The sequence below is a fragment of the Aulostomus chinensis genome, chromosome 14 (assembly GCF_037954235.1).
Source record: "Aulostomus chinensis isolate RoL2024-O1b breed Wild chromosome 14, RoL_Achi_v1.0, whole genome shotgun sequence".
Lineage (NCBI taxonomy): Eukaryota > Metazoa > Chordata > Actinopteri > Syngnathiformes > Aulostomidae > Aulostomus > Aulostomus chinensis.
This window is the reverse complement of record NC_141333.1, coordinates 16,988,838-17,016,782: the sequence shown is the minus strand read 5'-3', so window position 1 is coordinate 17,016,782 and position 27,945 is coordinate 16,988,838. Positions and strand designations below refer to the sequence as shown.

Genomic DNA, 27,945 nt, shown 5'->3' with positions numbered 1-27,945 from the left:
AACCAAGGTGTCAAAAAGCGTCTCCTTACTGGTTCTGTGGAGTTGATTTTGGCTACAAAATGGACAGTCGAGGTCAAAAGGATATAACTTTTTCCAGGTGTTTGCAACCATGAAAAGAAAATCGGCATGTAAATGATCTGTGAGATAATAAGAGGAGATGATGCAGGCTTTCGCATTTGTTTGAAATGGTTATGAATGAGTATGTAGGCCCCACCCCCACCCTTCTCCTCTCAGCCCTCTTGATGCAGGCGAGCCCTGCCCATGATAAAATGCAGGGCAGCTCAGCCGGTCCTTCCACAGAAGAGAGGACTGACTGACTGACTGGCTGCACACAGCAGAGCGTGAGGCCGTCCACTGCTTCACTGCCCCATGCTAGCTGACACACACACACGCACACACACGCACACACACACACACACACACGCACACACACGCACACACTAGCTGACTGCCGCTCACTCTGACACACTCTCACTGCCACTCTCTGTTGCAAACAGACACAAGCTCTCTCCCTCCCATTCACTCACTTACGCCCTCTCTTTCTCTCTTTCTTTTTCTCTCAGTAACACACACATACACACTCACATGCACAGAGACACACAGTCAACACTCATTCAGCTCGCTCTCAGCCACGGGTCAGCAGCTCAGACAGGCACCTTGTTCCTCTCCGGCTGCAAAGAGCAGAACATCGCAAGGTGCACTCTCTCGCACATACATACCTGATCGCACACATATCAAGAGACACACACACACACTCACACGCACAGACACACACACACATACACACAAACACACGCACGCACGCACACACAAAACAACAACAACAACACACACACAAACACACTCACACACACATGCATTCATCCCAGGACTTTATCTGTGAAACGGGAAAGAAGACTTCAGTCCAAGGAGGAGAACAAACAGAGAGGAGTGCCACTAGAGCGGATTCATTAAAATACAAAGATATATGAAAGGAGCGGACAGATAGAGCTGAGAACAAGACAGAAGATGACATCTGGAGAAACTTTGACAAACTTGTTGCCATAGGAAGGCCTCCTGTCATCCCATGTTCCCCAAAGAGCAGCTCTGTCATTTGTGACATCCAGAGGGTCTGCTCTTACCTCCCTTCTCTCCAGGACTCCCACCCTCCAGTCATCCCTCCACTGGGACGTCTCCCAATCATCAGCATGCCTACAGCTTGCTCAAGGTGCACCTTGGGAGTCTGACCCACCATGTGCAGATGGACGCCATCCGTAGCTCATCTTTATCCTGAACCTGCTCTTGGCACCATCACCGCTGCAGCCTCCACCGGGCGACTTCTCCCTCTGCCCGGTGCAGCCTCTCTTTGCCTGGCATGCCTCACCTTGCTGCTGGTCACCGCTGGCACTGCCACAGGGGCTTGTCCTCCTGGGTTAGGGCATGAACCCCTTCAAGTGCTGGCAAGTGGCATCAACTGTTCATGGACTCTGGAGAGGCACACTCGCAGTTACAATCACCTTGAGGGTGACGTCCGACTGCGACGGCTTTACTCTGCCAACAAGTTCTTCCTCTGCATTGACAAAACAGGCAAGGTGGATGGCACCCGGCGGAAAAACTACGCAGACAGTAAGTAACTGGCATGTTCTGTGTTGAAAAAGTGTGTTTAGTGTAGGAGAGGCAGACAGCAAGTCCTGAAACACTTTTATTATTTTTATGGTTGGACTTTCTTATCTGTTGTGTTATGCAATTATAGCAGTTCATAGGGAAGTATCACTGCTGAGCCTTTTGTGTTTTTGTTTGGAGTGTGAGAGACACGTTGCTAAGTAAGAAAGGAAGGAATACCCTTGAGTGGATTTAGACTCCTCATGGGACAGCCAGCAAGAAAGCTGACTTGAGGAAAGACATTGAGCATCAGTTGGTGATGCAAGTTGAACTTCAGTGTCACTGAGGATTAACTTGTCAAAACTGTGAAGAAAGTGCATCAATTGTAAGTAGCAGGTGTATTTTTCTTCGCTCCTCTTCACACCCAAACTATGTTTAGACAATTCCCGATGTAATCACAGTATACAGCAGTCCAGTTGGACCCACATTCTGTGGGTGAGCCAGTCTGTAGTGCAGAGTCACCTGAGAAGAGCAGCCGTGCCTCTTCATTGTATCCATCAGTGGCTATCTTTCAGATATTTGACCAGGTCAGATGAGCTCCATTAGTCGCTCACTGACTGACTGGATGGCCCGTAGAGACATTTATGGCTCGGACACTAATATTTATGTATTCTCTTTTATACAAGTGGGTGAGTCAGAATTTTTCCATGCAGCTACTGCAGCTGCTGTGTCAGTCTGTAGCCACCGTTGCGATAAGTTGCAGTTGCAGTAACATTTGTGAGCCTGTCAGAGTAAGTCACCTGGAAGAATCATTTAGAAGCCACACACATCGAGCTGGAACTGTTTCCTGTAATATTTAAGCAAAAGCACGTGGGTCTGATAATTTATGAGATCTACTTAGATGAAATAATTCAGTGTAATACGACATGGTTGAGGTGTTCTATTTTTATGGTCAACTCTCATTCATACGGGATGTAGAGAATAAGAAGTAAATAGGCAAATAAGGTGAGCAAATAAAAAAGGCAGACATTAATGTTACTGGTATGTCTGAGATTTGGGCAATTATTTCTGCGGTCCGCTCATATAATGTCCTCGTACACTTCAGCCATCATCCTCACTTTTCCTTTGGTGGAAAGAACGATTTTCTCACACTGCGTAAGGGTGTGTGCCCTCACTTACAGCTGAGCGTAGTGCCAAACCAGTGGTCATGTACTCTTCGCCTCCAATTCAACAAAATGTACCTTGTGGTTAGTGTGTGGTTGTGGCTTACAGTGACACACATCTTGTTTGAGGGCATTTTAAGGTCACTTAAGAAGACTTTTTATCAGACTTAAAACCCTAAAGGGAAATTTCTCTATACTGATGGTGTAGATTATAATGGGGCCGCCGTACGTATATAATGACATGAGTAACATACATACTCGTGACATGACTCCTATGAAGAAGACGCATTATCAATATCTTTAAATGTTTCCTTCCAAAACATACAAATATAGACGCACAGTTAGAGATGAAGTTCTGTTTTTGTTTGTCTGCTACCAAACATAGCTTGACATACACAGCTCAGCCTGCTTCCACAACAGCTGCTCAGCCGTCAGGCCAACCCCTCCTCTGCTCTGCTCTGTCCTCCACGTCGCCCTTACACTCTTGTCGACACGGCTGTGCGGCCCCAGCCCGCCCTCACCTTCCAACCCCACTCAGTTTTTCCAGTTCCAACTCCCAACTCTTTCTCAGGTGCAAAAACAGTTGGAATTAGTCAACAAGCTTTCTGCTAATTGAGGTTGGAAAATATTGTATCAATCCCAGTGGAACAGTGGCATGGAACAGCTGAGGGAAGAGGCCATGGGGAGAGACTGACTTAGAGAAGGAGGTGTGTGTGTGGGGGGGGGGGGGGGGGGGTGGCAGGGGTATAGGTTTTAAGAGGAGTAGACAATAAATCAGCCATAAACATGAGATTGATGTTCTTTTCTGAGCTTTTGACATCAATAGAGGGGACAGGCTGTATCAGTTACATCTTCAAAGTGTTTCACAGAAATATGTCCTGCCTTGTCCATGCACAAATGTACACAAACATACACTTAAGCATGCACACACACACACACAAACACAGAGGTTTCAGGTATCTGTTCCGCTGATTTATCAGAATCAAGCAGGCTGTAAGCTGCTGGCGCTTAAAGCATTTGTTAATCAAACATGACAGATCAGGCGAGATAAGATTCTAAATATAGATCATAAAAGTTACTAAAAATAACCTCCTGAAATACCCACAAGACAAGTCAAAGTACAGTACTTCAAGGCACTAGAGGAGGCCCCGCGACATGTTTTTCTTTTGACCTATGGTAAAGCAGAAAATGATTGAGGGGAAAAACACACCCAAGTGTTTACAAAAGCTCCAAAGGCAGGTACGCATCATATCCTGTCCTAGGTCATCGTTCATAGCCGTCTAATTAGACAGCGCTACAGCACCACAGCTGTGCAGGCACACCCAGCAACCATTTCAATCAATTGCAAATCATAAAGCTGAGTAGAGTTGAAGAGGGTAAAGTACAGAAAAAAACTGCTTATTCAGTCATTAAAGTCTAATTCAGTTGATAATTGCAATGCTCCTTTTTATTTTGTTTTACAATTTCTTCGGTCTTTTTGTTGGCATGCAGCGCTGCATATATTTGATTTTATGTTTAATTTTTCAGCCCATTTTAAAGGATGGACTGTTAATTTTGGGTGTGTGTGGTTAAAGGCATCAAACGCTTGTGCAGCATCCAGGTTGTGACAGCCCATTCACCCTTAGGAAATAAGGTCACCTCACCACATTGCTATAATCGCACTGCAGCCAGACAAGTTTCATTCTGCCTGGACAGCCGAGCGACCCATACAGCCAGGGTGTGTTGTTGTGTTTACTAAATTTCCCTTGGTGTGCAACATCTCGCCGTTTGATGTGAGAGTTTTCCAGGTTCATGAGTGTATTTGATTTGGATGAGGCCCCATGGGAAGAAAATCCTACATGTCGCTGAAATATGTTGTGGAAATTATTCAACTTGTTGACGGGGGAAACTGACAATCACCGTGGAGAGGCTGACTTGAATTCGAAAACGGGGCAGAAAGACGGCTCTATCCACTTTAGGTTTGATGGTATATAAAGGGATGAAAATAAGCAGCCAAACAGGGATGATGGTGAGGACTGTGTGGATTTTTACATCAGGAGAAAAAGAGAATTTCGGATGTAGAAAACACACACGGACAAAATATTGCGTGCTGCTTCATAATGGCTTGATTGATCTGGAAAGGACAATGCCAGTTTTATTCATGCATTTGAAGCAGCCCGATGACTTAATATGTATAAATTGCAACAAAAGACATTTGTCTGCTAATTCACAAAAGTCAAAGTTGTCATAAGTCATTTCCAACACATAATTTCTGCCGCTCGTTGTAATTTGCAGTAATACATGTCTTTCATGTAAATTCATAAAAATAGGATTTTAGATTTGGCCACAGTTGGGAATGAAATTTCAATAAATATTGTAAAAATGCTGACATCTTTTTTGTGATGTGATGGACATGATGATTAACTCTGACTAATAACACTAAAAAATTCTATTATATTAAATATTTCATCATGCTCAACCTCAGTTGTCAGAACTACACAGAAATGTTTCTACCTACGACAGAAAAAAAAAACACAGCAATGCATCGAACTTTTTAAAATGTATTTTATCAGTTTCCTGAGCAAAATGGCCTGTGGTTAAAGAATTACTGCCCTAAAAAATAACTTTAGTTTGTTTTTTGTTTTTTTTTCACACAACTATAATACATCTGAAATAAATGAATACTGGCAGTGCCAGTCACTGCAGAAGAGACTGCTTAAAATAATCCGAAAACATATTATAATATGATTATTTATCGGTCGTAAAAAGTTTGTAAAATATTCACCCAGCGTTTGGTTAAAGGAATTGTCTGAGACACTTTTTCTGCTGAAAGTTTATATTCATTCGTTCAGTACGTTGCAAGTAAAGGCAAAGGCACAACGACTGGAAAAAACACCACAAGGGAGACAAAATCCACTGAAACTTTACAGCTCTCTGATTAACACTTAAATCCACACCTTAATACAGTTGAAAGTGTTTATTACCTTCGTAAATGTTGGAATTATTTCATTCTTTTTAAATCCAGGTATAACTAATAAACTGGTGCGAAGGGTGTTCTAAGATCAGACCCCGTAAACACACCATTTTATCATCGGCTTGTATACGAGCTGCATGGGGTGACAAAGGCGCGTATGAGCTAAAGACGCTGCAGAATTTTTGATCTGTTGCTGTCTGCCATTTTTAAAGGTGTAAGGAACTTTTCACTCCTGTTTTTTTCTCACTTTTTCTTTGCCATGACTCACCATTAATTCTTCTGGAGCTCAGACAGGGACGTATGACTGGGACTAAAGAGGGAAGCACCTGGCCGAAGGAAATGCTTTGGTGTTTTGAATCAGGAGAATACACATGTTAATGAGGCTCGGAGAAGGACCAGGGCGTTGCTCTGCTCGGTATTGAGGTGGAAATTAAAGGCTGGAAGAGTGCTGGACCATTTCCAGTTGCTCATTAGGCATTATGCAAGGTTTTCTCTGGGATGTCCCAACTGTGAGGGGATTCGTGGACATTTCCGATGCCAGCGGGAGGGTAAAATCCCACAAATCATTCATTTATCATCCACCAATAGGGAAAGTGGCCCTTGCCTGTGGGAGAGAGATGAAAGTCGACCCTTTGCCAGCTGTTCCTGATATGAGGAGGTTGAAAGCTAACCTCTCACAGAAACACAGACGCTGTCCTGGGAACATTGCAGGACAAGAGTGTCAGTGTCACTTTAATTAGCTGAGCATCCCTGGTTTGTGCCACCGCGGCTTGATATCATGAATGGGCTCTAGAAATGTAGCAATTAGTAGCTAACAACCTTTGGCAGTCTGGCTCTGGCTCCTCTGTGGGATTTACTGGGTTCATCAGCAGGTTTATAGAGTCTGACTTTGGCTCCAGCAGCCAGATCCTTTATCATGACATCCTGTGGGTGTGAAGCGAACACAAAGGAGAAGACTTCACAGTGCCAGTAAGCAGCTACTTGGAGCTTAAAGCAACTGATAAAAGATGTTTGTGCTGATGTTCCGAGAAAACTTGTGAGACTGGTGCTGCAATTATTGAGAATATCATCCAAAAAAAAAAAAAAAACCTTACTTTTAGATCAGAGCCTGACTCTTCAAGAGAAAATAAACATTGTAACTTGATGCTACTTTCTGTTGTTGTTTTTTCCACGTGAGCAAACTATTAGTGTCAAAAGTTACACCCCCAATGATACACCCTTGTAACAGTAATGCAAAATATAATAACAACCAAGCAATAAATAAAAGTATGATCTCAATAAGATGATATTAGCACTATTATTAGCATGTAAGCTTTCTGTAAAAGTGTAGACTGAGTAGGCTATTAATTAGATCAGTTGGGGATAGTCTGCCAGCCAGTCTTATTCATGCAGCACCACATGTTTAAAATCTTGTGCCAAAGGAAATACTCAGCCAGGACCCGCTCACATCCCACACACACAAACACACGCACACACATAGACACAAATGTACAGAGACACAAAGTTGTGTTTCCACTACTTCAGAGGATATTACATTCATTTCCTGGAGACTGCACATAATCATAAGAATTGGTTATGGTTATGGTTAGCACTGCTAACTTCTAACCTCAATTCTTTACCCTAACATTACCTTTAACCCAAGTTGTCAACACAGCATTTCATAATATATCTGTTTTTGTTTTTGTTTTTCTGTGCCACAGCATGACTTTGTGAAGAGATTTATGCCCTCAAACGTGAGGAATACCTGGTAAACACACTGATGTAATCATGTAAGGAGAGTCGGGTCTTGCCTGAACTTTATAAGACAGATTAATTGTTTTGTTTTGACCCTTCTAATAAAGCCTCTCACCTCTCTGTTTGAACTGAACCAGACATCCTGGAAGGTATTTAGCCACCAGACCTGGAATAAAGACAAACCCCTGCTGTAGAAAAGATACAACCTCCCTAAATAAAGCTACAGCTAAACGGCTACGAGAGTTGTACACATTTTAAAAAGGAGTCCAGGACAAGGAAACTATAACAGAAGGAATGTAATGCACCTGTTGCCCTTAAGACAGATACCCCCCCCCCCACCGGTTTGATTTAGTTTAGATCATACAAGAAGTAATAAGAAGCAGCAAAATCGGGCGGTTCAGTAACATGCCGTTATATATCTGGGGTTTCCCAACCTTTTTAGATTAAATTATACACACAGGAGCACATGGACTTAGATACTACAAGGCAATAGCCTGTAAATGTTCTCCCTTTGACACAAATTACGCAAAAACATGCATACGGAGCAATTACAATCTTCCCATCGGCCTGTGTGACTAAATATTGACTCGCTATCAGGCAATCAAGTCATAAAAAGCTAGTTTACTGCTCCACTATTTGCCTGGAAATCTGTTACGTCCCTGTAAAAGATGGGTGTTTCTGAAAGTGTCATATTTACAAAAATTAACTGATGACTCTGGTCTGCACAACAACTTAAGATTTTCCTACATTTGTGTCAAAAGCAGGTATTTCTGTGCTGTTGTCCTTGTGATGTGTTCTAATAAACACTGTTGAGGGAACAAAGGAAAACTAATAGGTATTAGGTAAGATGACATCCTGATAAAGTTATCAAAGTCCATAAATGTCTTAGCAAAGGGACATTTCCCTCCCAACCACAACCTCATGGTGGCGCAACAGAATTATTGGTAGTTCATCATTTTCATAAAACTAGGCAGATTATACTGCATTTTGTTTTACATTCTTAGAATTGGTGCTGCTTAACTAGATAAAATGAAAAAGGGCTATGGTATTTCTCGTGCTCAAAAAGTAGAAAACCAGAATTCACAGGGATTGTTGCCATTCTGGTATCAAAAAGCAGACACTGTTGCTCTTTCTTGATGCCAAAACGTATGTTTTGCCCTGCTGGCTTTAACTGACAACAAGGTAGACATATTGTTTTGATTTTAAAGTGGAAGGAGCAGCCACACATCTCCCAAGATGACCACCAGGCATTAGAGGCAGGCATACAAAAGGGATCAATCAAAAATCTAAAGTTTGTTCCACTTGACTTTTGCCAAATGAGCAGGAACTTCTGGATGTAAGCAGCATTGTTCATGAGTTAGCATACACAATCCACTCTGTAACCATACAAAGCTGCAGGAAAATCCTCAAAGTTTGTCTTGAATATTCATCCTCTGGGCAACATCAGTGTGCAAATCCCCAGTAATCAATTCAGTGGTCATGAAATATTCCAGTCTGGACCAACTATCGCTGCTGCCATTCCTGTCTTGAGTACTGCCAGTTTCACCAGGCAGAATGATAGTGGTCTGACTTTGTTTTTCATACAGCTGGAGACTGAACATACTAAACTCAAACCATCTGGCCTGACTGCTGAGTGAAAACAAGCCCTCATCTTATCTCATATTAGACCTGAAATTAAATGATTTTAAATCCAGTTTTGAATTCAAATGATAAGTTCTTCATGTTTTTGGAGAGTGGTGCGGCGTCCATTGTTGAGGGGGCCATGCCCCACCCCTCTGTGCATGTTGTTTGAGGGGCAGGACCATGGGTTGTGAAACACCACAAAATCTGACTTAGATCTTTTTTTGGTCTCAGTCATCCGACCTGTCATCTTTATCTGACGCTCTGACTGTTGTCTAATGTCTCATGTCTGTCATCCTGGCTGTCATCTCAGTATGTCGTCCTGACATCTTTGATCTGACCTCTCATTCTGTCATCCTGATTGGGAATCAGAAACCTGTCTTTCATCTCAATCTTTCATCTTTCTGAATATCAATCAGACCCTTGTCTGCAATCCCAGTCTGCCATCCAGTGGCTCAAATCACGCCTGTCATATTGGACTGTCATCTTGACCAAAGACCAGAATCCTTTCTTTCATCTCAGCCAGTCATCCTAACTGTAATCACAGTTTGTCACCCTGACTGTAATCTTAGATCAAACATGATCTCTTAGATCAAAACTACATGTAATCTGTAATCATCTTAGATCCTCACTCTATCATTCGACTCATGATTCCATACAGACAGCAGCAAATCTATCCATTAACCCGGCTTTAATCTCAAACTGTCACCTATGACTTCTGATTGTCATCTCATGGCCTAGATCCTCAGACACCAAACCCCTTAAACTTGTCAATGCACCTCCTCTAAGCACCAGCAATGCACATGACAAGTTCAGTCAGAGGAATGATTGTTGAGACAATCAAGTCAAACGCAAAAAGACAGACAGATTGACAGATAAAATGATAAGTAAGACATATCTTGCATTTAAAAATAAGATGACATTTGGTTGCTGCTGTAGTTCTTTTGCCTCTCTGGACTGAATTCGTATTTTGCAGATGTGTTTCCTGACAGTAGAAGATAATTGATGCAAATGTGAAAGGCTAAAAACAGCAACTTGGGTCCATGCATACCAACCAGCTGAGACCATACAGCTTCATCGTCTTTGAACTACATACCCGTACCTGCTTTTTATCTCTGGGCAATTTGACTAAATGAACACGGGCAGGATGTGAGTTTTGTGTCAGGCCTCTTTGAATGTGTGTACATTTAGAACGCATGTGCCTGTGTTTATACTTGTGCCATTGCAGGAGCATGAAGTGGACCCTAAACTGAAAAAGATGTGTGCCTCCTTTCCCAAATGTGAACCAGACCCTACCTTGCTCTCAGTTCTGATGTGTGTGTGTGTGTGTGTGTGTGTGTGTGTGTGTGTGTGTGTGTGTGTGTGTGCTTGCTGACGTGCAAGCTTGAATGCACAGGGGTGTTTTCCTCATCTGGGGGGACGTGCTCCTCATTAGAACATGCGAAGCGTTGAGGCAGGGCACCTCCGTACAAACGGGATTTTGTCCTGAAATGCAGCTTCCCTCTACTGAAGGGTTGCTGTAAATCGCGTCTTGTCTATGTTCTATAAAACTTACGGTAACCTTGCATCTTTCCAAATGGTTCTGTCTCTGTAACCATCTCTCAATACATTTACATACTCATCTTTCACAATCATCCCCTCCTTTCATTCTTTCTTTCTGTCCTTGTGCCACTTTCTACCTATCACCACCTCTCTCTCTCTGCTCCAGTGTCCATTTCCCCTCTCCTCCCCTGCAGTGGATAGGATTGAGGTCAAGGCCGATTGACCAGTGGAGCAAGTGACAGTTCTGACAGAGCCCTGATTTTACTCCTGTGCCCTCTGTCACCTCCCTGCATGCCCATCTCATTTTAATAATGTAAATATGGGGCAAACTGAGGCCACAGAGAATATTCTGTGTCTCGGTGCTCACTCACTGGAACACCTCTGCACACCTGAGTCACACATGCACACACTGGTTGGCACTGCTCACCAAACTAAATCAGACGTGGAAAGTTCTCAGACTGCTGGTGAATATGAAACTAAGAGTAAGAACAGTAAAGTCCAAATACAAAGAAGCCCTAAAAGCAGCAAGAGTACTTCTGCACTCCAACTACACCACAGCTAAAAGTGAAAAGAATCAAACTCTTCATCTACTTAATTTGATAAAGTTTTAATTCTTTTAATAATGAACATGTGCAATAACAAAAATGAATTTATTCTCATTGTTACACTCAGCATTGTTGCACTATTGTCCTCCCTTCTGGTTAAAAAGTTATTATTGATTTTTTTATATACATACTCAAAATATAAACACAAATACAAATTTGAAATTAGTAGGGGCAGCTGTGCAGTCAACTTTATTTCACTCTTTTTAAACAGAAAAGATTATTTCTAAACTTTTTCTGGTAATTAATTGATGCCTTTAACAGTTCAGTTCAGTTTCTTTTGAATAAATATCAGAAAAATGATAGCTGGATTGTGATAGAAGTAAGCGATTGTGTTACTGGGCTTACATGTTGATAGCAGGCTCCTGAGTCGCGTAACATTAAAATCCTATAGCGGCAAATTTTGTGATAACCGCAGATCATTGTATCATTGTTCAGAAAGTCCTTACAATCTCATATTGGGAGAAACACTTCCAATTTATTCCCTAAATGTTTGTTAATCTTGTGCTTATTTGGCTATATGTTGATTTTATTTAAGCAGGCAGGCTTCCAGTGGTTTAGCTATGCTGAGAGTGACTGTTAGCTTGGCTCAGGTGCGGTTGCCCCTCTTGAGTAGTCAAACCAGTCCTTTGCAAATCACAATAGGAAATGGTGGATAATTCCTTTGTTTTCTTCTGATTAACTCCCCTCTCTGAGTCGGACCTGGACGGCTAACCAAACCAGCCACAGATGCATCACACAAGCTTATTGCAGTTTAGTGGCACAGTTTAATGACCTTGGACCAATGTGGATTCCGCCATTCCCGCCACTATTCCCAGAGTACCAAAGTCCAGGAAACTGCAGAAGCTGTGAGTCACAAAGCTCTCAGCAGGCAGATCTGCTTGTAAGTGTCTGTGAAGTCTTTGATAGCCGGCTGTTTGCTTGTTATGGATGTGATGCATGATTTGGAGGTAGTTTCTTCCCTGTTCTCTCTCCGTGATTAAAGAAGTGGCCTCTTGGTTGGTGAGGTTGTAGCCCTCTGTGCCACACAGGCACCAACAAAAAAGCAGGACGGGCTTCGTTAACCTTTTTCACCTCTGCTATCCGTCAGTCTTATTGCACTTGGTCTCCTCACCCACCCCCTCAGGTTGCCCTCTAGTATTACCTCTTCAGGCTGGCTTACCCCCACATGTTTGTAAATTTGGGGTTTGATCAGCAAAGGGTCCTTGACCTCTGATTCACCATCCTGGAGGTTCTTAATGAACTGATTGATGTTCCATTACCTACAATCACATCGTAGGAGGTCAGTGTTTACGATAATTCCCTGGACACTAATTAGTGTTTGATGAGGAGTGGAAATGTGAATGCCATTAAAGAGTTCAGTACTGCTTCCAATTTTGACTTGTTAGCAATGTGAGTCAAAGTGATGCTTTTTTCAAATCTTGGTCCTTTCTTGTTCCACTAGTTGATGGACTGTACAGGAATGTGTGTTCAAGCACACACACACACACACCCAGACATCTCCAGATGTGGATTCTGGAGTACTGGGTCAGTCTGTCTGGGGATAAATCAGACAGAATAATCTGCCCTGTGAGGGGATTGAGGGTAATTGGTCACATTTGACCCCCAGCCTTGTGGACTGTGGGAATGTAGGCTTTATCTACCAGCGGTAATTGACTAATGAAATACTTCCGCAACTCCTCCACTAGATTGTCATCCAGCAGCCTGGATAGGGTGAGGCATGTGCATTTGTGTGTGGCCATCACAAGGGGCCAAGAGACATATGTTCAAGTGTGTGTGTGTGTGTGTGTGTGTGTGTGTGTGTGTGTGTGTCGTCTAGAGAAAATGGCAGGATGCGGAATTCCCTGTGGCCATCTCCACCACTTTATCAACAGCATCAGTCTCATGATGGCTGCTGCATACTTATGCATTAACAGAATAACATCAGGGGCTGTGGTTAATGAAATTTAAATTCAATAGTTATTATGATGTAGCACCAGCCCCTATAAGAGGATATCAGATGATCCATTTCAGTTGAAACCTTTAGTAATAACCTTTGTTATTGTTTCTCATGTTTTCTCTTAGTTTTGAGCAATATTATATGTGAGCAAAGTTATAAGGGGAGAGGAGTGTGTGTGTGTGTGTGTGTGTGTGTGTGTGTGTGTGTGTGTGTGTGTGTGTGTGTGTGTGTGTGGGTACTAAGAAAAAAGGCTAAAGTTACGGTGGTGAGACAATGTCTCTGAGGTCCCATCAAGTGAGCCATTCATGGATTCAGGCCTACCAGTTTGTGAAGCCAGAGAGACACTCCGATAGAGTGGGGCCCAGTGTGGCCTTGTCTTTTTGTCCCAAGCTGACCCCTGCTCTCCTGCCTGGCCTCTGCGCCCCTCACCTGGCCTGTCCCAGCGCTCTGGTAATAGGATACCTGTAATTTGCACTAATGGCCTTTGAAAGACCTGGCTGGGCTAATCCCTGGAGTGCTTCTCCCAGCAGCACCGTATGAAAGGGTGGGGGGTAACAGGGCCGAGTGCGAGTCCTGAAAGAAGACCAGCTTCTAGTTTGTGTGTGTGTGTGTGTGTGTGTGTGTGTGTGCGTGTGTGCGTGTGTGTGTGTGTGTGTGAGAGAGAGAGAGAGAGAGAGAGAGAGAGAATGTTACCCCTTGCGGATGGGGCTGGGGCTGAGGGAGTGTGGGAGTCAGCTTTCAGCAGATCACCACCACCATGCATCTTGTTCACAGGCTCTAAAAATGGGGCCTGTGCTTGAAGAGAAGTAGACAGTCTCTGCTGTACGCCTCCCTCACTAGAACCATCTGGCAGGCAAGGGGGCATAGAGGAACACAATTTTAAGAGACTACATTTTATATTGATCCCACATCCCTTCAGATGAATATTCGAATCCATGATATTTTATCATGCAGCCGAAGAGGTTGACGCCACAATGCTGTGCACTGAACCGGATGCCATGTACACAATAGTATTGTTCAATCAAAGGTGCTAGACATTGAATATGGAGCGAGACATTAAAGAGACGAAGGAAAGATAATCTTATCCCTCTCATCTGCACTCCCATCCCTCCAGAGATTCTAATGGAATGTGGAAACAGCAAGTGATATGTTGGCAAGGGAGACCTGCCCTTTGCCAGGCTTTTCTCTCCTGTACTTGTCCATCTTCCCTCAGGCTGGTCTCAAACATGCACACAGATGCAAGACACATTAGTGGACAAGTCCGTCTGTGTCCTCAAGGTAAAGAAGACATTGTATGAAGTCATATTGAAAAGGCCGCACACATTGTGTACAGAGCGATTTAGAGAGTGACAGTATGTTTAGATCTGTGAAAGCTCAAGAGTGTAAGAAAAAGAGAGGCATAAAGTGGGTGCATAAATAATCCTGCTTCTTATTTCCTTTTCTGAATTATGAGCTTTTTAAAATTCTATTTGATCAAAGCAAACATGAGTTGAAAGATTCTGAACTGTCTAGGAATTCAAAGCTAAATTAAGCAAGAGAAACACTGTTCAGACTTCCAGACAGTCTGAGCTCATTTGAGGAACAGATCTCATCAGATCTTGCAGCCAAGTTCCTGCATGTTGGCTTTGGAAGGACCACTTCAACTAATGTGGTGCATGGTCAGAGTCGGGTTTGGTCAGTTCCTTTAATTACTTTGTATCTTGGAGGTTTTTTCTTGAAAAGAACATCAAATCTTTCTGGGAATTTTTCTCATTTGCCATCCTTCCCAGAATCACACGAGACAATAGATACTCTTCTCTCCTCGATGCGTGTAGTAGGGAGCTGATGCCACCTCACCGCAAGTTAGCTTAACACAATGAATGGTAGTGGTTGGGAAAGTTTTACCATGCTTCTGTTAATAATCACCACATATAATTTTCTCTAAAATTTTCATTGTCTGCTTCAGGTCAAGGCCAAAGCATGATATATATGACATAATCTGAAAGTACAAGAGCCAGAAATACTTTCCTGAGCGAAAGATGTTGGCCAAAAAAGTCATTCTTATGCATCTGGTTCTAAAATTTCTTGTAACATCAAGGTTTTGTTGCAAAACAAAGTTCTCCCCCAATCCAGTCAAATTAATGCAGGTAAAGAAAATTAGTTTTGATGGCTTTAGACACAGGTAAGCTTCCACTTCCTATCCACGAATATTCATTACGTTAAGCTAACTAGCAACTAGCAGTCAGACTGCTCTGGGAATAAAAAGTGAAATTCCCCAAAAGTTAGTGTATGTTAGTGTGAGTGTGTGTGTGAGTGTGTGTGTGTGTGTGTGGGGGGGGGGGGGGTGCAACTGTATCTGGCATGGCTCAGAGCAGACATGTCTCATAGCTGTTGGTTAGGAATTAATAAATCATTCCAGTCCAGTGAGAGTCAATAGGTATGATGCATAACCTGGTGCAGACAGGGCAGTAGGGAGGAAGAGGAGGGGTGACCCAGGCGAGGAAAGACTGAGAGAGAAGGCAAGTTTAGGAAAGCTACCATGGAGTGAATGACAGACCAGCAAAGAGAAGTAAGCAGGCTGACAGGAGGGAAGAGAAGACAGTATGGGGGAAAGGAGGGGAGATCCTGACAGCTGATATGCAACAAAAGGCCACTTACACACAGACTGTTACATATTACACATCGGCACACTCAGAGTAACACACCGATCACCAGTAGAGCTCCAGGGTGGCCATTCAGCTGGCTGGTACATTAAATGACCAGTAACAAGGGCGTTGCATCATCCCGAGCCTGATCACACTTATTTAAACAAAAATAAATGTCATCATGCCATCTCGTGTGTGTATGAAACATTGTAGTGACTCAACTATGGTGTTTTCTTAATGGAAGTGAAACTGTGAGCAAACACTGTCACGCTCTATTTCCACCACTCAGTGCAGGTGTTCTGAAAGTGGGCGAAAAGATCGCCGCAGTATTCGGCATATTTGTGAGGGCAATTTTACTGTTGAGGAAAATTTTTCGGTGTTGTTTAAAAGATACAAACATATGAACATTTATTCATAGGGGAAATTTATCTTTTTTAGGAAATGGATGAGCCGTAACTGTTTATTGTTGTGTTGGAGTCGATAATGATTCATCTTATGAACATTTAATGGGGAAATTAATACCTATGATGGCTCCACTGCAGCTGTCGACCTCACTGACAAGTGTTTAGAACAAGTAGTGCGCAGAGGTTTGACTATTATCCATGGTCCAAATGTTAGCATGTGTAAAGAACAAATCCTACCAGTCATAAAATCATTGTGACAAAGCAGATGTAGAACAGCTTTTTCTGACATCACTCATTTGCGGTGTGCCCAGGACTGCTACATGCCTGCTAGCCTGTACCGCCACCTGATTTTCTGCCAAAAGTGATTGAGTTTTGACAGGAAGTAAGATTCTGGTGAATTTTATTGACTTTTCAAAAGAATATTTATACACATAACAAAATCAAACTTGCCAGTGAGCCCTAGCAGTAGCTTGCTAATTATTGCCACCCCTCTAAGCTTACCAATAGAACAATAAAATGTCATAGTATACAAAATCGTCTCCATGTTCTCCCTGTTCCTGTGTGGGTTCTCTCTGGTACTCCAGCTTCCTCTCACAGTCCAAAGACATCAAGAGGGGACGAGGCTGATTGATACTCTAAATTGACTGTAGGTGTGACTGTGAGTGTGAATGGTTGTCTGTCTCTATGTGTTGGCCCTGTGATGGACTGGCGACCTGTCCAGGGTGAACCCCGCCTCTCGCCTGAAGGCTGCTGGGATAGGCTCCAGCCCCCGCGACCCTTAACAGGAGAAGTGGTAGAAAATGGATGGGTGGATGGACAAAATCCATCGAGGCATGTAAGATATTACCATTTATTTAAATTTTTTTTGAAAATCTAAAATTCAATATGGCTGCCGGAAGAAATCAGCAACAGTGAACAAAAAAAAAAAAGCTAGCTATGATCAAGCTTAGCCTGAACTACATCTTTTTTCCTGGAAAAGTTTTTTTTTATATGCAATACATATGCGGAGGGGTTTTTAAGTTTAATGTGTTATTATTATTACCTCAATTGTTTAGAAAATCAGTTTTTACCCCAAGATTACATAGAATATAGTTTTTGTCAAAAATGTAAAACTATGGGCCTCCAGCATTGAGTTTTTGAGAATTTCCAGCCCACCTGGCGATGAAAACCTCTCTGGTTTGCTTAATAAAGCATTCCTCAAAACAAATTCACCACCAGTACAGTCATGGATCATCAGGACCATGTTTACTCTTGAGTCTCTGTCAATTTTTGTGATCTGTGCAAGTGCGTGTAGTGATTTCACTCCACCCTCCGGTCTCAGCCTGGAGTCTTTATTCAGAATAGATCACGTCAATTTTAGACACACAATCAGGTTCTGCAGTGATTGTGCGGCGCTGCGGGTGTGTAACAAAACGAGTGGACACAAACCGAAGGAGGTGATTGCTGTCACTGTTTAGCAGCGATCGCCGCAGCTAGCTAGACAATTGCGATCAGGCTGTCGGTTGCACAGAACACAGCAGGTGTCTTCATGCCTGGTCGCTGGCATGACGTGTTGACTCAAAGCAAAACTAATTAAAGTGCATATGATTACAACGCAGTCCTGAGCCACGATGTCCCTTCATCGTGATTCATGGTTCAGTTTATTCTGGGCTCAAAATAGTTGTCAGGCTAAGACTGTTAAGACTGTCGATTTTGGATACATGTTATTTTGAGACTATTACATGAGACATTTTCGCAATTGGATCTACATTATTTATGATGTAAGTAATTCTGGCTGGCTTGAGATGTTGCGAAAACTGAACAGAAATAACCTTGAGACAGTTTTTCTTTTATCTGTGGGGGTTATGAAATCAAAACTAAAGCCTTTGAGATTACAGACCTAACGTCCACATCATAAAGCTGAAAACAGAGTTTGCACCCCTGCATATGTATACATCGCCTCTTTAATATTTCACCAAGTTAGACTAAGTCACATTCACATTCTTTTCAGAGTTCATCCTTCGAGAGAGAAGACGGCAGAGCAGTGATCACCTCGATGTCGATGTGAAACAGAAGCTGAGTTTCTTGTGCTGATTTATTTTCCCCTGAATTTAATCAGTTATCATGCTCAGAGTCTTAAACACAGTATGTCAGGATAACAGCATGCTGTCCTAAATAACAACCTCAGCCCCGAATCAATGTCACAATTGTGGTTTATAGCCTATTAAATGTCTGTCTGCAGGTAAATAATTATTCCATATGGATTCGTCTTATACTAATGGATGCCCTAAATCTCTGTTTCTGAGTTCAGAATGTCTTTAAATGAACATTTCTGAGGATAGCCGAGGTCCTTGCTGATCTTCATTGTGGGTATTTTACTGTACATTCTAGGGTTAATGTGCAAGTTTCCATATCAGAGCACCTGTGACGGCCTCCTCTCCAGCGCCTGTATTCATGTTAATCTCTCAAGGTGTTTAAAGCAATATTGAGTGATGCAGCCTTTGTCTGATCTGATACACACAGGCGGTTCCTTCACCCAGTACCAGACCCTTCGAGGGGGTCATGGCAGATCAAAGGTGCTGGTCACACCCATTAGGCCCGGCAGCCCAGACCCGACATGAAAAGCTTGTGTTTTGAAAAGGAGGGCAGAAGGAAAAAAACAACAGGGCCCTCTACATTTAAAAAGCAAGCAAACTGTGAAATAATTGAAAAGGTGTGTCAATCAAGAGCAGGAGCACAGCGGGAACGCCAAGATTCCCAGGCTCTGCTCTGGTCGAGCACCGAGCCATGGAGGGCTGCTCAAGGGGGCAACCCACAAAATTAAAGACTTAGAAAGGGAACAAAAAAAAAAAAAAAAGACAGGAGGAAAGAGGCAGGAAAATCTCTTTTTGCTCAGTCTTTCACTCTTTTCTGCTAAAACTGTGATGGAAGGAACTATTTTCCACACTTTGTAGGCTCTATTGAAACTGCTTAGTCTTTAATAAGATCTTGTCTAGCTCTTCACCTCTCAGGTGAGTAACAAAGACTTACTTTGGGTGGAGGGGGTGCAGACATTGGAAGCACCTGCCCCCCACCACTGAAACCCCCCATCTTAAAACCAGTACCTTCACCTTGTATTGGCTCCCCTCTCCTCCCCCATACCATGAGTCTGACAAAAGGGAACCCCATGAGAGTGTCTCTCTCTTTCCTTTCTGTCTTTTTTTCCAAGGTCAGAAAAGGCTTGAATGATCTAACGATGGGCGAACGTCCAAAAAATGGGGGATGGAAAGAAAAGAAAGAGTAAAAAAAAAAGCCTGGGTAAAAGACTTTTTCTGTGCTTTTAAAAATCCCATAGAGGAGAAATAAATGGCAAGTCCACAGTTGACTAGACATGTATAGTGCGGGATTTGCTTGTAATGGCAGCTTGAGCTTATTGACAGTCCCAGCCAAAACATGTCAAAGGTTAAGAGAGCTTGCCAATTGCAAGTGGGAAGCCAAAAGTACCTTTTTCATGAGCTCAATAGGGCCATCAGTTGATACTTGCTCAGCAGAACGCGGTGAAGAAGCGACCTTCAGTTTCCAAAGCAGCTCAAAAGCAAACAGCTAATTGGACTGCAATGTTTCTCTTTCTTCTATTTGATACTTCTCTTGAATGAAAATTGTTCACATTATTAAAAAGCCTGCTCACATTTGGTCATTTAATAGGCTAAAATACGAATTTAAAAGCAGAAAACATGCATATTCTAGGTTGAAGTAGGCATAACTTTCTAAAACACGGTAAGTGTTCAAATAATGTGGCGGCATTAAAGAAAAACTGCCATTTAAATTATTTTTTTTTCATGATGGGAACAAAAATTTGGTTCAACAAAGAAACACAAGAAAATCAGCATCAAGGGATAGCTGGCGGGGTGGTTAGAAACAAAAAATCCTGTATTTCCCAATATTAACCTAAACATTTTCCTGCTTGACCCTAACAAGTGTCCAACTCCACAGCAGGAGAAATTTATCAAGGCCTTTCTTACAGTGCTGCATTTTTTGTTTCTAAAAGTGTTGTTGGTGTGTAAACCTAACACTGTAACTGATACATCATAAAATATTATTTCCCAGGGATTTCTCGTGTCAACCCCCCCCAAAAAAGGATTTGCTGGTATGTAATTTTAACAGATGTAGTGCAGAAGAGGTCGTGCTCATTTTCATGCTGATTTCATGTATTTCTATGTAATTTGGCTAACATACTTCCACCTGTCTGCGAAGATCAGATTTCTACTGGCTTACATAAGTTAACATATGGCACACACACACACACACACACACACACACGCATGCACACATGCACACATGCACACACGCACACACACACACGCACACACAAAATGATTTATCAGAGAGTTATGACCTCCTGAAACATGTAAGATACATGGTCAGGAGGATGGGTGATGGATTGTAACTAACAGCTTTGAAATGTTTCTGTGTGGATGGCAAACTCCAGATTTTAAGTGTTGCAAAAGCTTTTTTAACAGCTTAAAAAAACCTCACTCGGATTTCCCAGGCTTTCCACACAAAGGAGTGACTTTTTAAAGCCGAGACTGTGAGATATATGGATCTAACTGGCCTTTGTGTGTGGTCAAGCACCTAGTGCCCGAGCGATTTGTCTTAACAATATGACATGTCTTTAGATCTTTGCTGACTGCTAAACCAGCGCGTGAGTGATATCTCCGCTACCTGTGAAGAGATAAATGTATATTTTAGGAATGAGAAATTTAATTTAAGGACCTCAAAAATATTCACAAAACAAACTCAAACTTCAAACATTGCTCCTTGTCTAGAATTTAAAAAAAAAAAAAAAGAAAGAGCGCATTTAATTATTTTCTTGTATTATCTTAGATTTGACCGACATGCTTCCAACATACCCCCTGAGACTGGAAATCAAAGCAGCAAATAATGGCAAATACTGCTGGCACCACTTTCAGGCACCAGCGATTTTCATTGGCCTGGACTAATCCCCCATAAATCCTTGCAGCGCTCCAATCACCAGCCGGGCCTCAGCTAATTGCTTATGAGTTTCTTGCACGCTCCAGGTGCCACCATAGCACACCCGGTGTTTGTAAACACAGCTCGTAAAAAGGAGGCTGCCATCAAAGTGTTAATGTTTCCCTCGGAGGATCAGAGGCTGGAGAGGAATGATGGGGGTGCAGCTGGGCTCATACCTGGATGGACCGCCAGGCATTCCCTCCTTCCCTGCAGCTGTAGTGAACCCAGAGCTTCATTTACCCGTTGCTATCAGGAGAAGAAAGACACTCAACAGGAGTCTGTGTTTGTTTACCTTCTCTGTCTTTTGACCTCTTTGTGCGCCTGCATCTCAAATAGATGATCTCACTTGTTAGGCATGAGTGGTGATGTTCCTAAGCTGAAATACAATTTGGGATTGCTGAATGTTTAGACTGATGAGTGTAGCAGATGTGTGTGTTGTGGAGCTTTTCAGATGTGCTCTTACAGGCTAGCAGTCTAATCGTATTAGCAGCTGTCCAGTAGAGCGGAGAAATGGATAGTTAGTTTCAACTATGGAATATTAGACTCAACATTAATCATGGCTTGGAAGTTGTCACAGCAAGTGACAGTAATGCAAAAAAAAAAAAAAAAATGTAATCCAAAATTTAATTAAGTCAAGCATGTTAATCAAAATCTGGAAGTAGGCGGAGAAAATATGAAGGGGGACCTGTGAAACCCCTGGTGTGCAGATTTATTTTTCATTTTTCAGTATAGTTTTAATCACTTGGTTGTCATGCACTGAAGCAGCAAGGGGTCGGACAGTTGGGTGGCCTTGGGTGCTTTTATGACTCCTTCATTTCCTATTTGCTCTCTCTGGTTATGTGTTTACAACATCAGCCCAAAGCCAACAGTTCTCTCTCACAAATATCTGGCCGTGCTTGACCCCTGAGCAACAGTTTTCTTAGTATAAAACTTGTTTTCAGGATATTCTAACTAGAAAAACAGCCACATCAAGGTGTGTAAATAAATCCAGACAAACGTCATCTTAAAAGTAATAATTCCTTTCTAGTAATTAGCTCTGAACCAGAGACCTGTGATAAGCCTTCAGGTCATCTCTAAAACATCTCCCTGTCGTAGCCATGCCAATGTTTGTGTGACTTTATATTCTTATACAGACAAAAACCAGATCAAGACGAAGCCACATGGGACTTGTTTGCTGTCGGTGCCCAGAGGAAACAATTAGACCAAAAGCTTGCCAGCTTATTCATGGTGTGAAGAGAGTTGGAGAGGCTGCTCAAGTGGCCGGCAGACACAAGTTTTGTGGCCCTCGGTAAACAACACAAGGCATCATCAGGATATGGAGCATCACATCTGGAGCCAGGAAGGTTTTATGGGCCAAAGCAGCAAGGCTGAGTGACACGAAGCTGAGGGTTAAGCACAGGGATGCTGAAACTTAGCCTATAAATGCTCTGAGTTCTCACAAAGGGAGTTCTTCAGGCTATTACTCATTAGCCTGTATATGTGTGTGTGCTTTCCCTCATCTTTGGCTCCCTATCCCCAGAGTATATGGCTGTCTGGTATCCTAATCGCTAATGATAGAGTAGCTTTTGATGGAGAAACACACAAAGCTGATGCTTCTAACCCAGACTCTTGTTCCCTCTTTTATTTTCCAGGTCTGATGGAAATCCGATCTGTCAGTGTGGGAGTTGTTGCCATCAAATCTGTCAGCACTGGGCTGTACTTAGCTATGTCCAAGAAAGGCACGCTCTTTGGATCGGTGCGTATACAACCTGGCAACATTGTCTCTGAGGGTCAAGGTGGGAGGGCTGATGAGAGGGTGAGAGGGTGAGGTATATAGGGGTTCCAAAAAAAACACATGATTCTGGTGAAATCAAGGGAAATCCCAGAGGCGTACTTGGTTGGAAAGCCCAAAGAAAGGTCAGAGTGTTGCTATCAATCATAGCTGTACACCTGGGCAATGGCTGACGATACCTGCAGCTTGTTCCTCTGTCAAAATACACAGCAGAGACACCTCTCGCAATGACAAAGAGCCACCTGGGCTCCTTTAAAAGTCTTCGCGTGCCATCTCCATATGTCTGCTTTGCACAGCGAGCTCTTAAAAATATTCACCCCCTTTGTTAAAATCAGCCGCTCTTCAGACCCGAGGTGTGTGTGTGGTGTCTAGCTCACGCATTAACATCTCTGAGAGGGAGAAATCAGAGACAATCAGTCAGTGAGCAGTGATAAGAAGGAGCAGAGACACAGTAAACACGGAATCCTGCTGAATCCATAATAATGAAACGGCAGGTGAATCATGACACGCTTGTACCGTCCTGATATTATCACAAAGAGCGGCTCATTATGGCAGCATGATAATCATCCGGGTGAGGGAATGCGGTAGATCCTCTTGTCACCACAAAATCTTTCAAGACTTATCTGATAAGAAGTGGTAACCACCCATCGAAAAGTGGCTCTGCTACGCTTGGATTACCTTCACAGATCAGTACATCTTCATGAAGGTTGTAAGCTGAATTAAAACTGGATCAGAGAGAAGATTTAAGACTCAAAAGCTACTGCGCATACACGCTTTGATCGTTCTAAAGGGTCAGTTCACCCAAACCTCAAAACCCTCCCCTCGTTTGCTTGTGCTCCTCGAAATATTCAAGAAACATTCAAAAACTGTACAAGCGTCAAATTTCCTCAAACAATGTTCCAGCTACGAAGGATATTTCTGACCTAAGATTTGTTCAATTGAATCCAAATTAAAAAATTTCTTTGTTTTACATTTTCTTTTTTTGGTGGGGGAGGAGAGGGGGCTGGGAGTTTTTTTGGAAGGTGTTTTATTTTATTTTGTTTTGAGTGACACAACACTGTAATTCTCTACAGAGACTTCCATCTGACATTCTGAAAACCTACCAGCTGTGATAGAAATCCTGACCCTGTTAAATAGAAACACATGATAAGTTGGTTATTTTGCTGCAACTTTAGACATTAACTTTTGTGCAAGCTCACCCCAGAGAAATCAAAATCAGTTAACTACAAAAAAACTACACCAAAACAGTTTTCTTTGACGAAGATAAGAATAAGATGCTAAACTTTGCTAGATTAAAAACCCGTTGACGATGATGAAATATCATGAAAACTAAGGCTACATTGAAAAATATTTGCTAATTTTGACTCCACTAGCATCACCGCTAGCTGTCTTTACTCGGCACTCACCTTTGTCTTTCTCCACTTGCAGGTCAAGTACAACCCCAGCTGCAAGTTCAAGGAACGAATCGAGGAGAACGGCTACAACACATACGCTTCTCTCCGCTGGAAGCATGGCGGCAGACAGATGTTTGTCTCTCTAAATGGGCGTGGGAAACCCCGCAGAGGTCACAAAGCTCGACGAAGACACCCCTCGACTCATTTCCTGCCTATGCTTCCTTCTTAGCTGCCAAAATTCTGACTGGCAACTGGCTGGCTCACCTGCCACCTTACACACTGGTGTTGATCTAGCCATGGCAGCGATCGTCATTTTGATTATTTCATCCTCCTGTCACATACATGTACATTTGATGAGGTTTGTAACATTTGTAGAGGTAGTATAATTATATGTGCTTTTAAGTTATTTTCTTAATTTTCTAATTACATTCAGTAATATGGTCAATACAGTAGAGTTGTGCTATCCTCAGGCTTCTGTCTGGCTACAGTATCTGTCTGTGTGAGCCTGTATGTTTATGGACATTTAACTGAATCTTCTCAAAACTGGAGACAAAGTGGCATCATGGTGACGTCCAGAATGTCAGAATTGATCATTTTCTCTGTCAAAACTACATACAAAATTTTTTTTTTTTAAATGTGTGGAGATAGCTGCAGCTTTTACCGCTCCACCGTTGCTTGGGAGATACTGGACGGACACTTCTAAATAACCTGAACTGTACAGATGACACAAAAATCTCCTCACACTCGTTGATAAATGTAATGTTTTATGTGTTCATGACAAGGAAACAATGTTGGACTACTGGTATAACTTACTGGATTTCCTGAGATGATCTATATGTTTGTGCATGCTGCTTTTTCCATTTAACAACTCACAGCTAATTGATTAGAAGTCGAAAAAACAAGCGTCTCTCATCTTGTCTCTAATTCATGGCTATTAAAAAAAAAAAAAAAGCCTTATAGAGGTACACACCCAGTGTGACATAGCAGCATCTTTGTTAATTTTGCACGCAATAATAAACGGTTCAAGTTTTGCTAACATTTTCTCCACAACAAGGCTGTTGCTAATAAAACATTTAATATATTGAAGACATTTTGTACTCTTTAACTGTTGATGTTCACTGTTTGTGCTTGATTGTAGTTCCACTGTAAAAAAAAAAAAAATGTATTCAAGTCCATATTCATCTCAGTTCTTATGGTATTCAACTGGATATTGGTATATGTGTGGTCCATTTATCAAAAGGATTTCAGTTATAGGCCAGTAACAATTGCTTGTACGTAGCAGTACAAACTTTATTTCAGTAATGAGTGCCTTGGTCCATATTGACTTTAGTAAATATAAATAAAAAGTGTCATGGTTCAATCCTGCATACTAGCAAGCTGATGTTTTTCATTCTGCTGTGAAATTGTGAAATGTGATATGGCATTCACTTCTTGTCTGGAGCATGGCACTGATTGTTAAGTGTTGGTAACATCTCTATCTGAGCTCCACCACCACACACACACACACACACACACACACACACCCACACACACACACACAACCTCCCTCCTCATCATAATCATGACAAAAATCTCAGTGGGAGAGGCGTTGATGTGGAGGACCTCCCCGTGTCTGATGAAAGCTCCACGGTTATGAACTATGCAAGGGAGCATCAAGGTCATTTGCACACAGGCGAGCCCTCCAGTGGCACAGGAGGGCACTCTGTCTTTTCAGCCGGTAGAAAGGAGAGGAGAGGATGAATAGTGGCTGTTCGGGGTGAATAAAGGCCAAGCTTTCAGCCTGTCATAATGTGAGATTACTGTGATGGGGTACATGTCTGGTCAGAAGGCTGTGAAGTCACACGGTAGCCAAAAGTCTGTGAGCAGATATTAGCATCTTTCAATTCAGCTGCGCATCATCATCTTTTCACATTTTTATACAGTAAATATATTTTTTCTTTCTTGTAACAAATACCGGACCTATATGATCCAGTCCTATACCAGCACAGATAAAGTAATCCCATTTTCTGCCTGTTCCCCTCGATTGACTCGCCTCTTTGTCAGTGTTCTCCATCTCTTCGCCTCTCCTCTACCTCTAACTGTCCAAGTATCTCTCCTCTCTTCTTGGCCCGAGGGTTCAACTGGTTGTTAGTGCCAATTCCAGGGACACCAAATGGGAGCTGTAATTATCATTGCTCTACCACTGTTCTGTCAGTGCTCTCGCCAGCAAAACAAGAGGGATCCTTTGGAAGTCCTGATCAAAAGCGTTGGCCTTTGATCGTGAAGCAAAAGGGGGAAGAAAAAAAAAACCTAAAACACTGTGCAAAATCAATGTGGAATGTCCCAAAAGAGAACAGTGGAGAATGGAAATGACAGGCATCCAGACGACATCCTCAACAACAATGATGTTAAAAACACAGGTGCTTGGCGACGTTTGATGAGATGGCTGAGGGAGGGACTTGGATGATGATGATGATGACGATGATGATGATGATGATGACAACGTTGCTAAAGTGTCTCAAAAAGTTAAAAAGTACAGAATCATCATTTTGAACGAGTTTACAGAGAAAGTTACGGGGAATTCTTCAAAATTACTTTGCAACTGAGTGACAAAAAAAAAAAAAAAAATGAAAGCTCATTTTGAGGGCCTTAATCAAAATCTATAGGGGCACAAGTCATGCTGCCTCAGCGACAACAACCCATAGCCTCTGGAACCTTTGAAACCCTGTGTGGTCATTTTCTCTCACAGAGACTGAAAAGAACTGTGGTGGGTGGGAAAGAAAAAAAACAGCCCCTCACCACTCATAATACCAATCTTATGTATGTAAGCGAAAATGGGAGTGATGGGAGGGGTTGCGGGGTGGCAGACGGACTGAGGCACAATTTTAAAGCGCTTATTGAATTGCCATTATAGCTCCTGAGACTAATTGTGGCTGTTGTGTGTCTCTCTGTGGCCTAGGGGGCTCTGGAGTGGCCCTGTATGCTCTTACTCAGTGGGGTTTTCAAACCGAGTGGCCCTGAAAGAGAAAAGGACCACCGTAGATCAATGGCAAACCTTTCACTCTTTCACAGGCCCTCGCTAATCCTTCTCATTTGTCTGCCATTTGTTGAGGCACATTCACAACTCCCTGAATTTAGGATTAGGCCTTGTTTTGTTACAAAAACAGCCCGAGTTATAATGCTGAATAGATGGACCAAAGAGTGGACGATGGGCAAGTGTGTGTGTGTGTGTGTGTGTGTGTGTGTGTGTGTGTGTGTGTGTGTGTGTGTGTGTGTGCGTGTGTATGCCTGTGTGTTGCCAAAATTATGAGAATACAGAAGCTGCTCACTGTTTGAAAATTGCATCCCAGAGATAAATCTTTCAACGTTTTCATGTTACAGTAACATTTATATTGTCAATTTTAAAGTCTCTTCTTTGTTGGTGAATACAAGTGTGTCCATCCTTACAATTTAGGTTAGTTCAAACTGCAATTTAAGTTGGGATCACAAAGCTTCCAGTAATACCAGTATGAGGTGCAGTTAAAGGAAGATAGTGATGCCTACAGAACACACGGGCAAAATAAGGCTGGAACCATCCTGCAGAACATCTCTATGCAGCCTGGAACATCCTCAAAGGAAACAAAACATCCCAAAAGATTCAATAGCAGGAA

General features: G+C 42.4%; 1 protein-coding gene across 1 annotated transcript; it reads left to right on the top strand.

The window, feature by feature from the left end:
• The first annotated feature begins 317 nt into the window (after nt 1-317).
• Nucleotides 318-25,663, top strand: fgf22 (fibroblast growth factor 22). The gene is made up of 3 exons (XM_086223640.1): nt 318-1,605; nt 22,783-22,886; nt 24,351-25,663. Exons 1-3 carry the CDS (start codon nt 1,233-1,235, stop codon nt 24,543-24,545), a joined length of 672 nt encoding a protein of 223 aa, XP_086079766.1. The 5' UTR covers nt 318-1,232; the 3' UTR covers nt 24,546-25,663.
• The last annotated feature ends 2,282 nt before the right edge of the window (nt 25,664-27,945 follow it).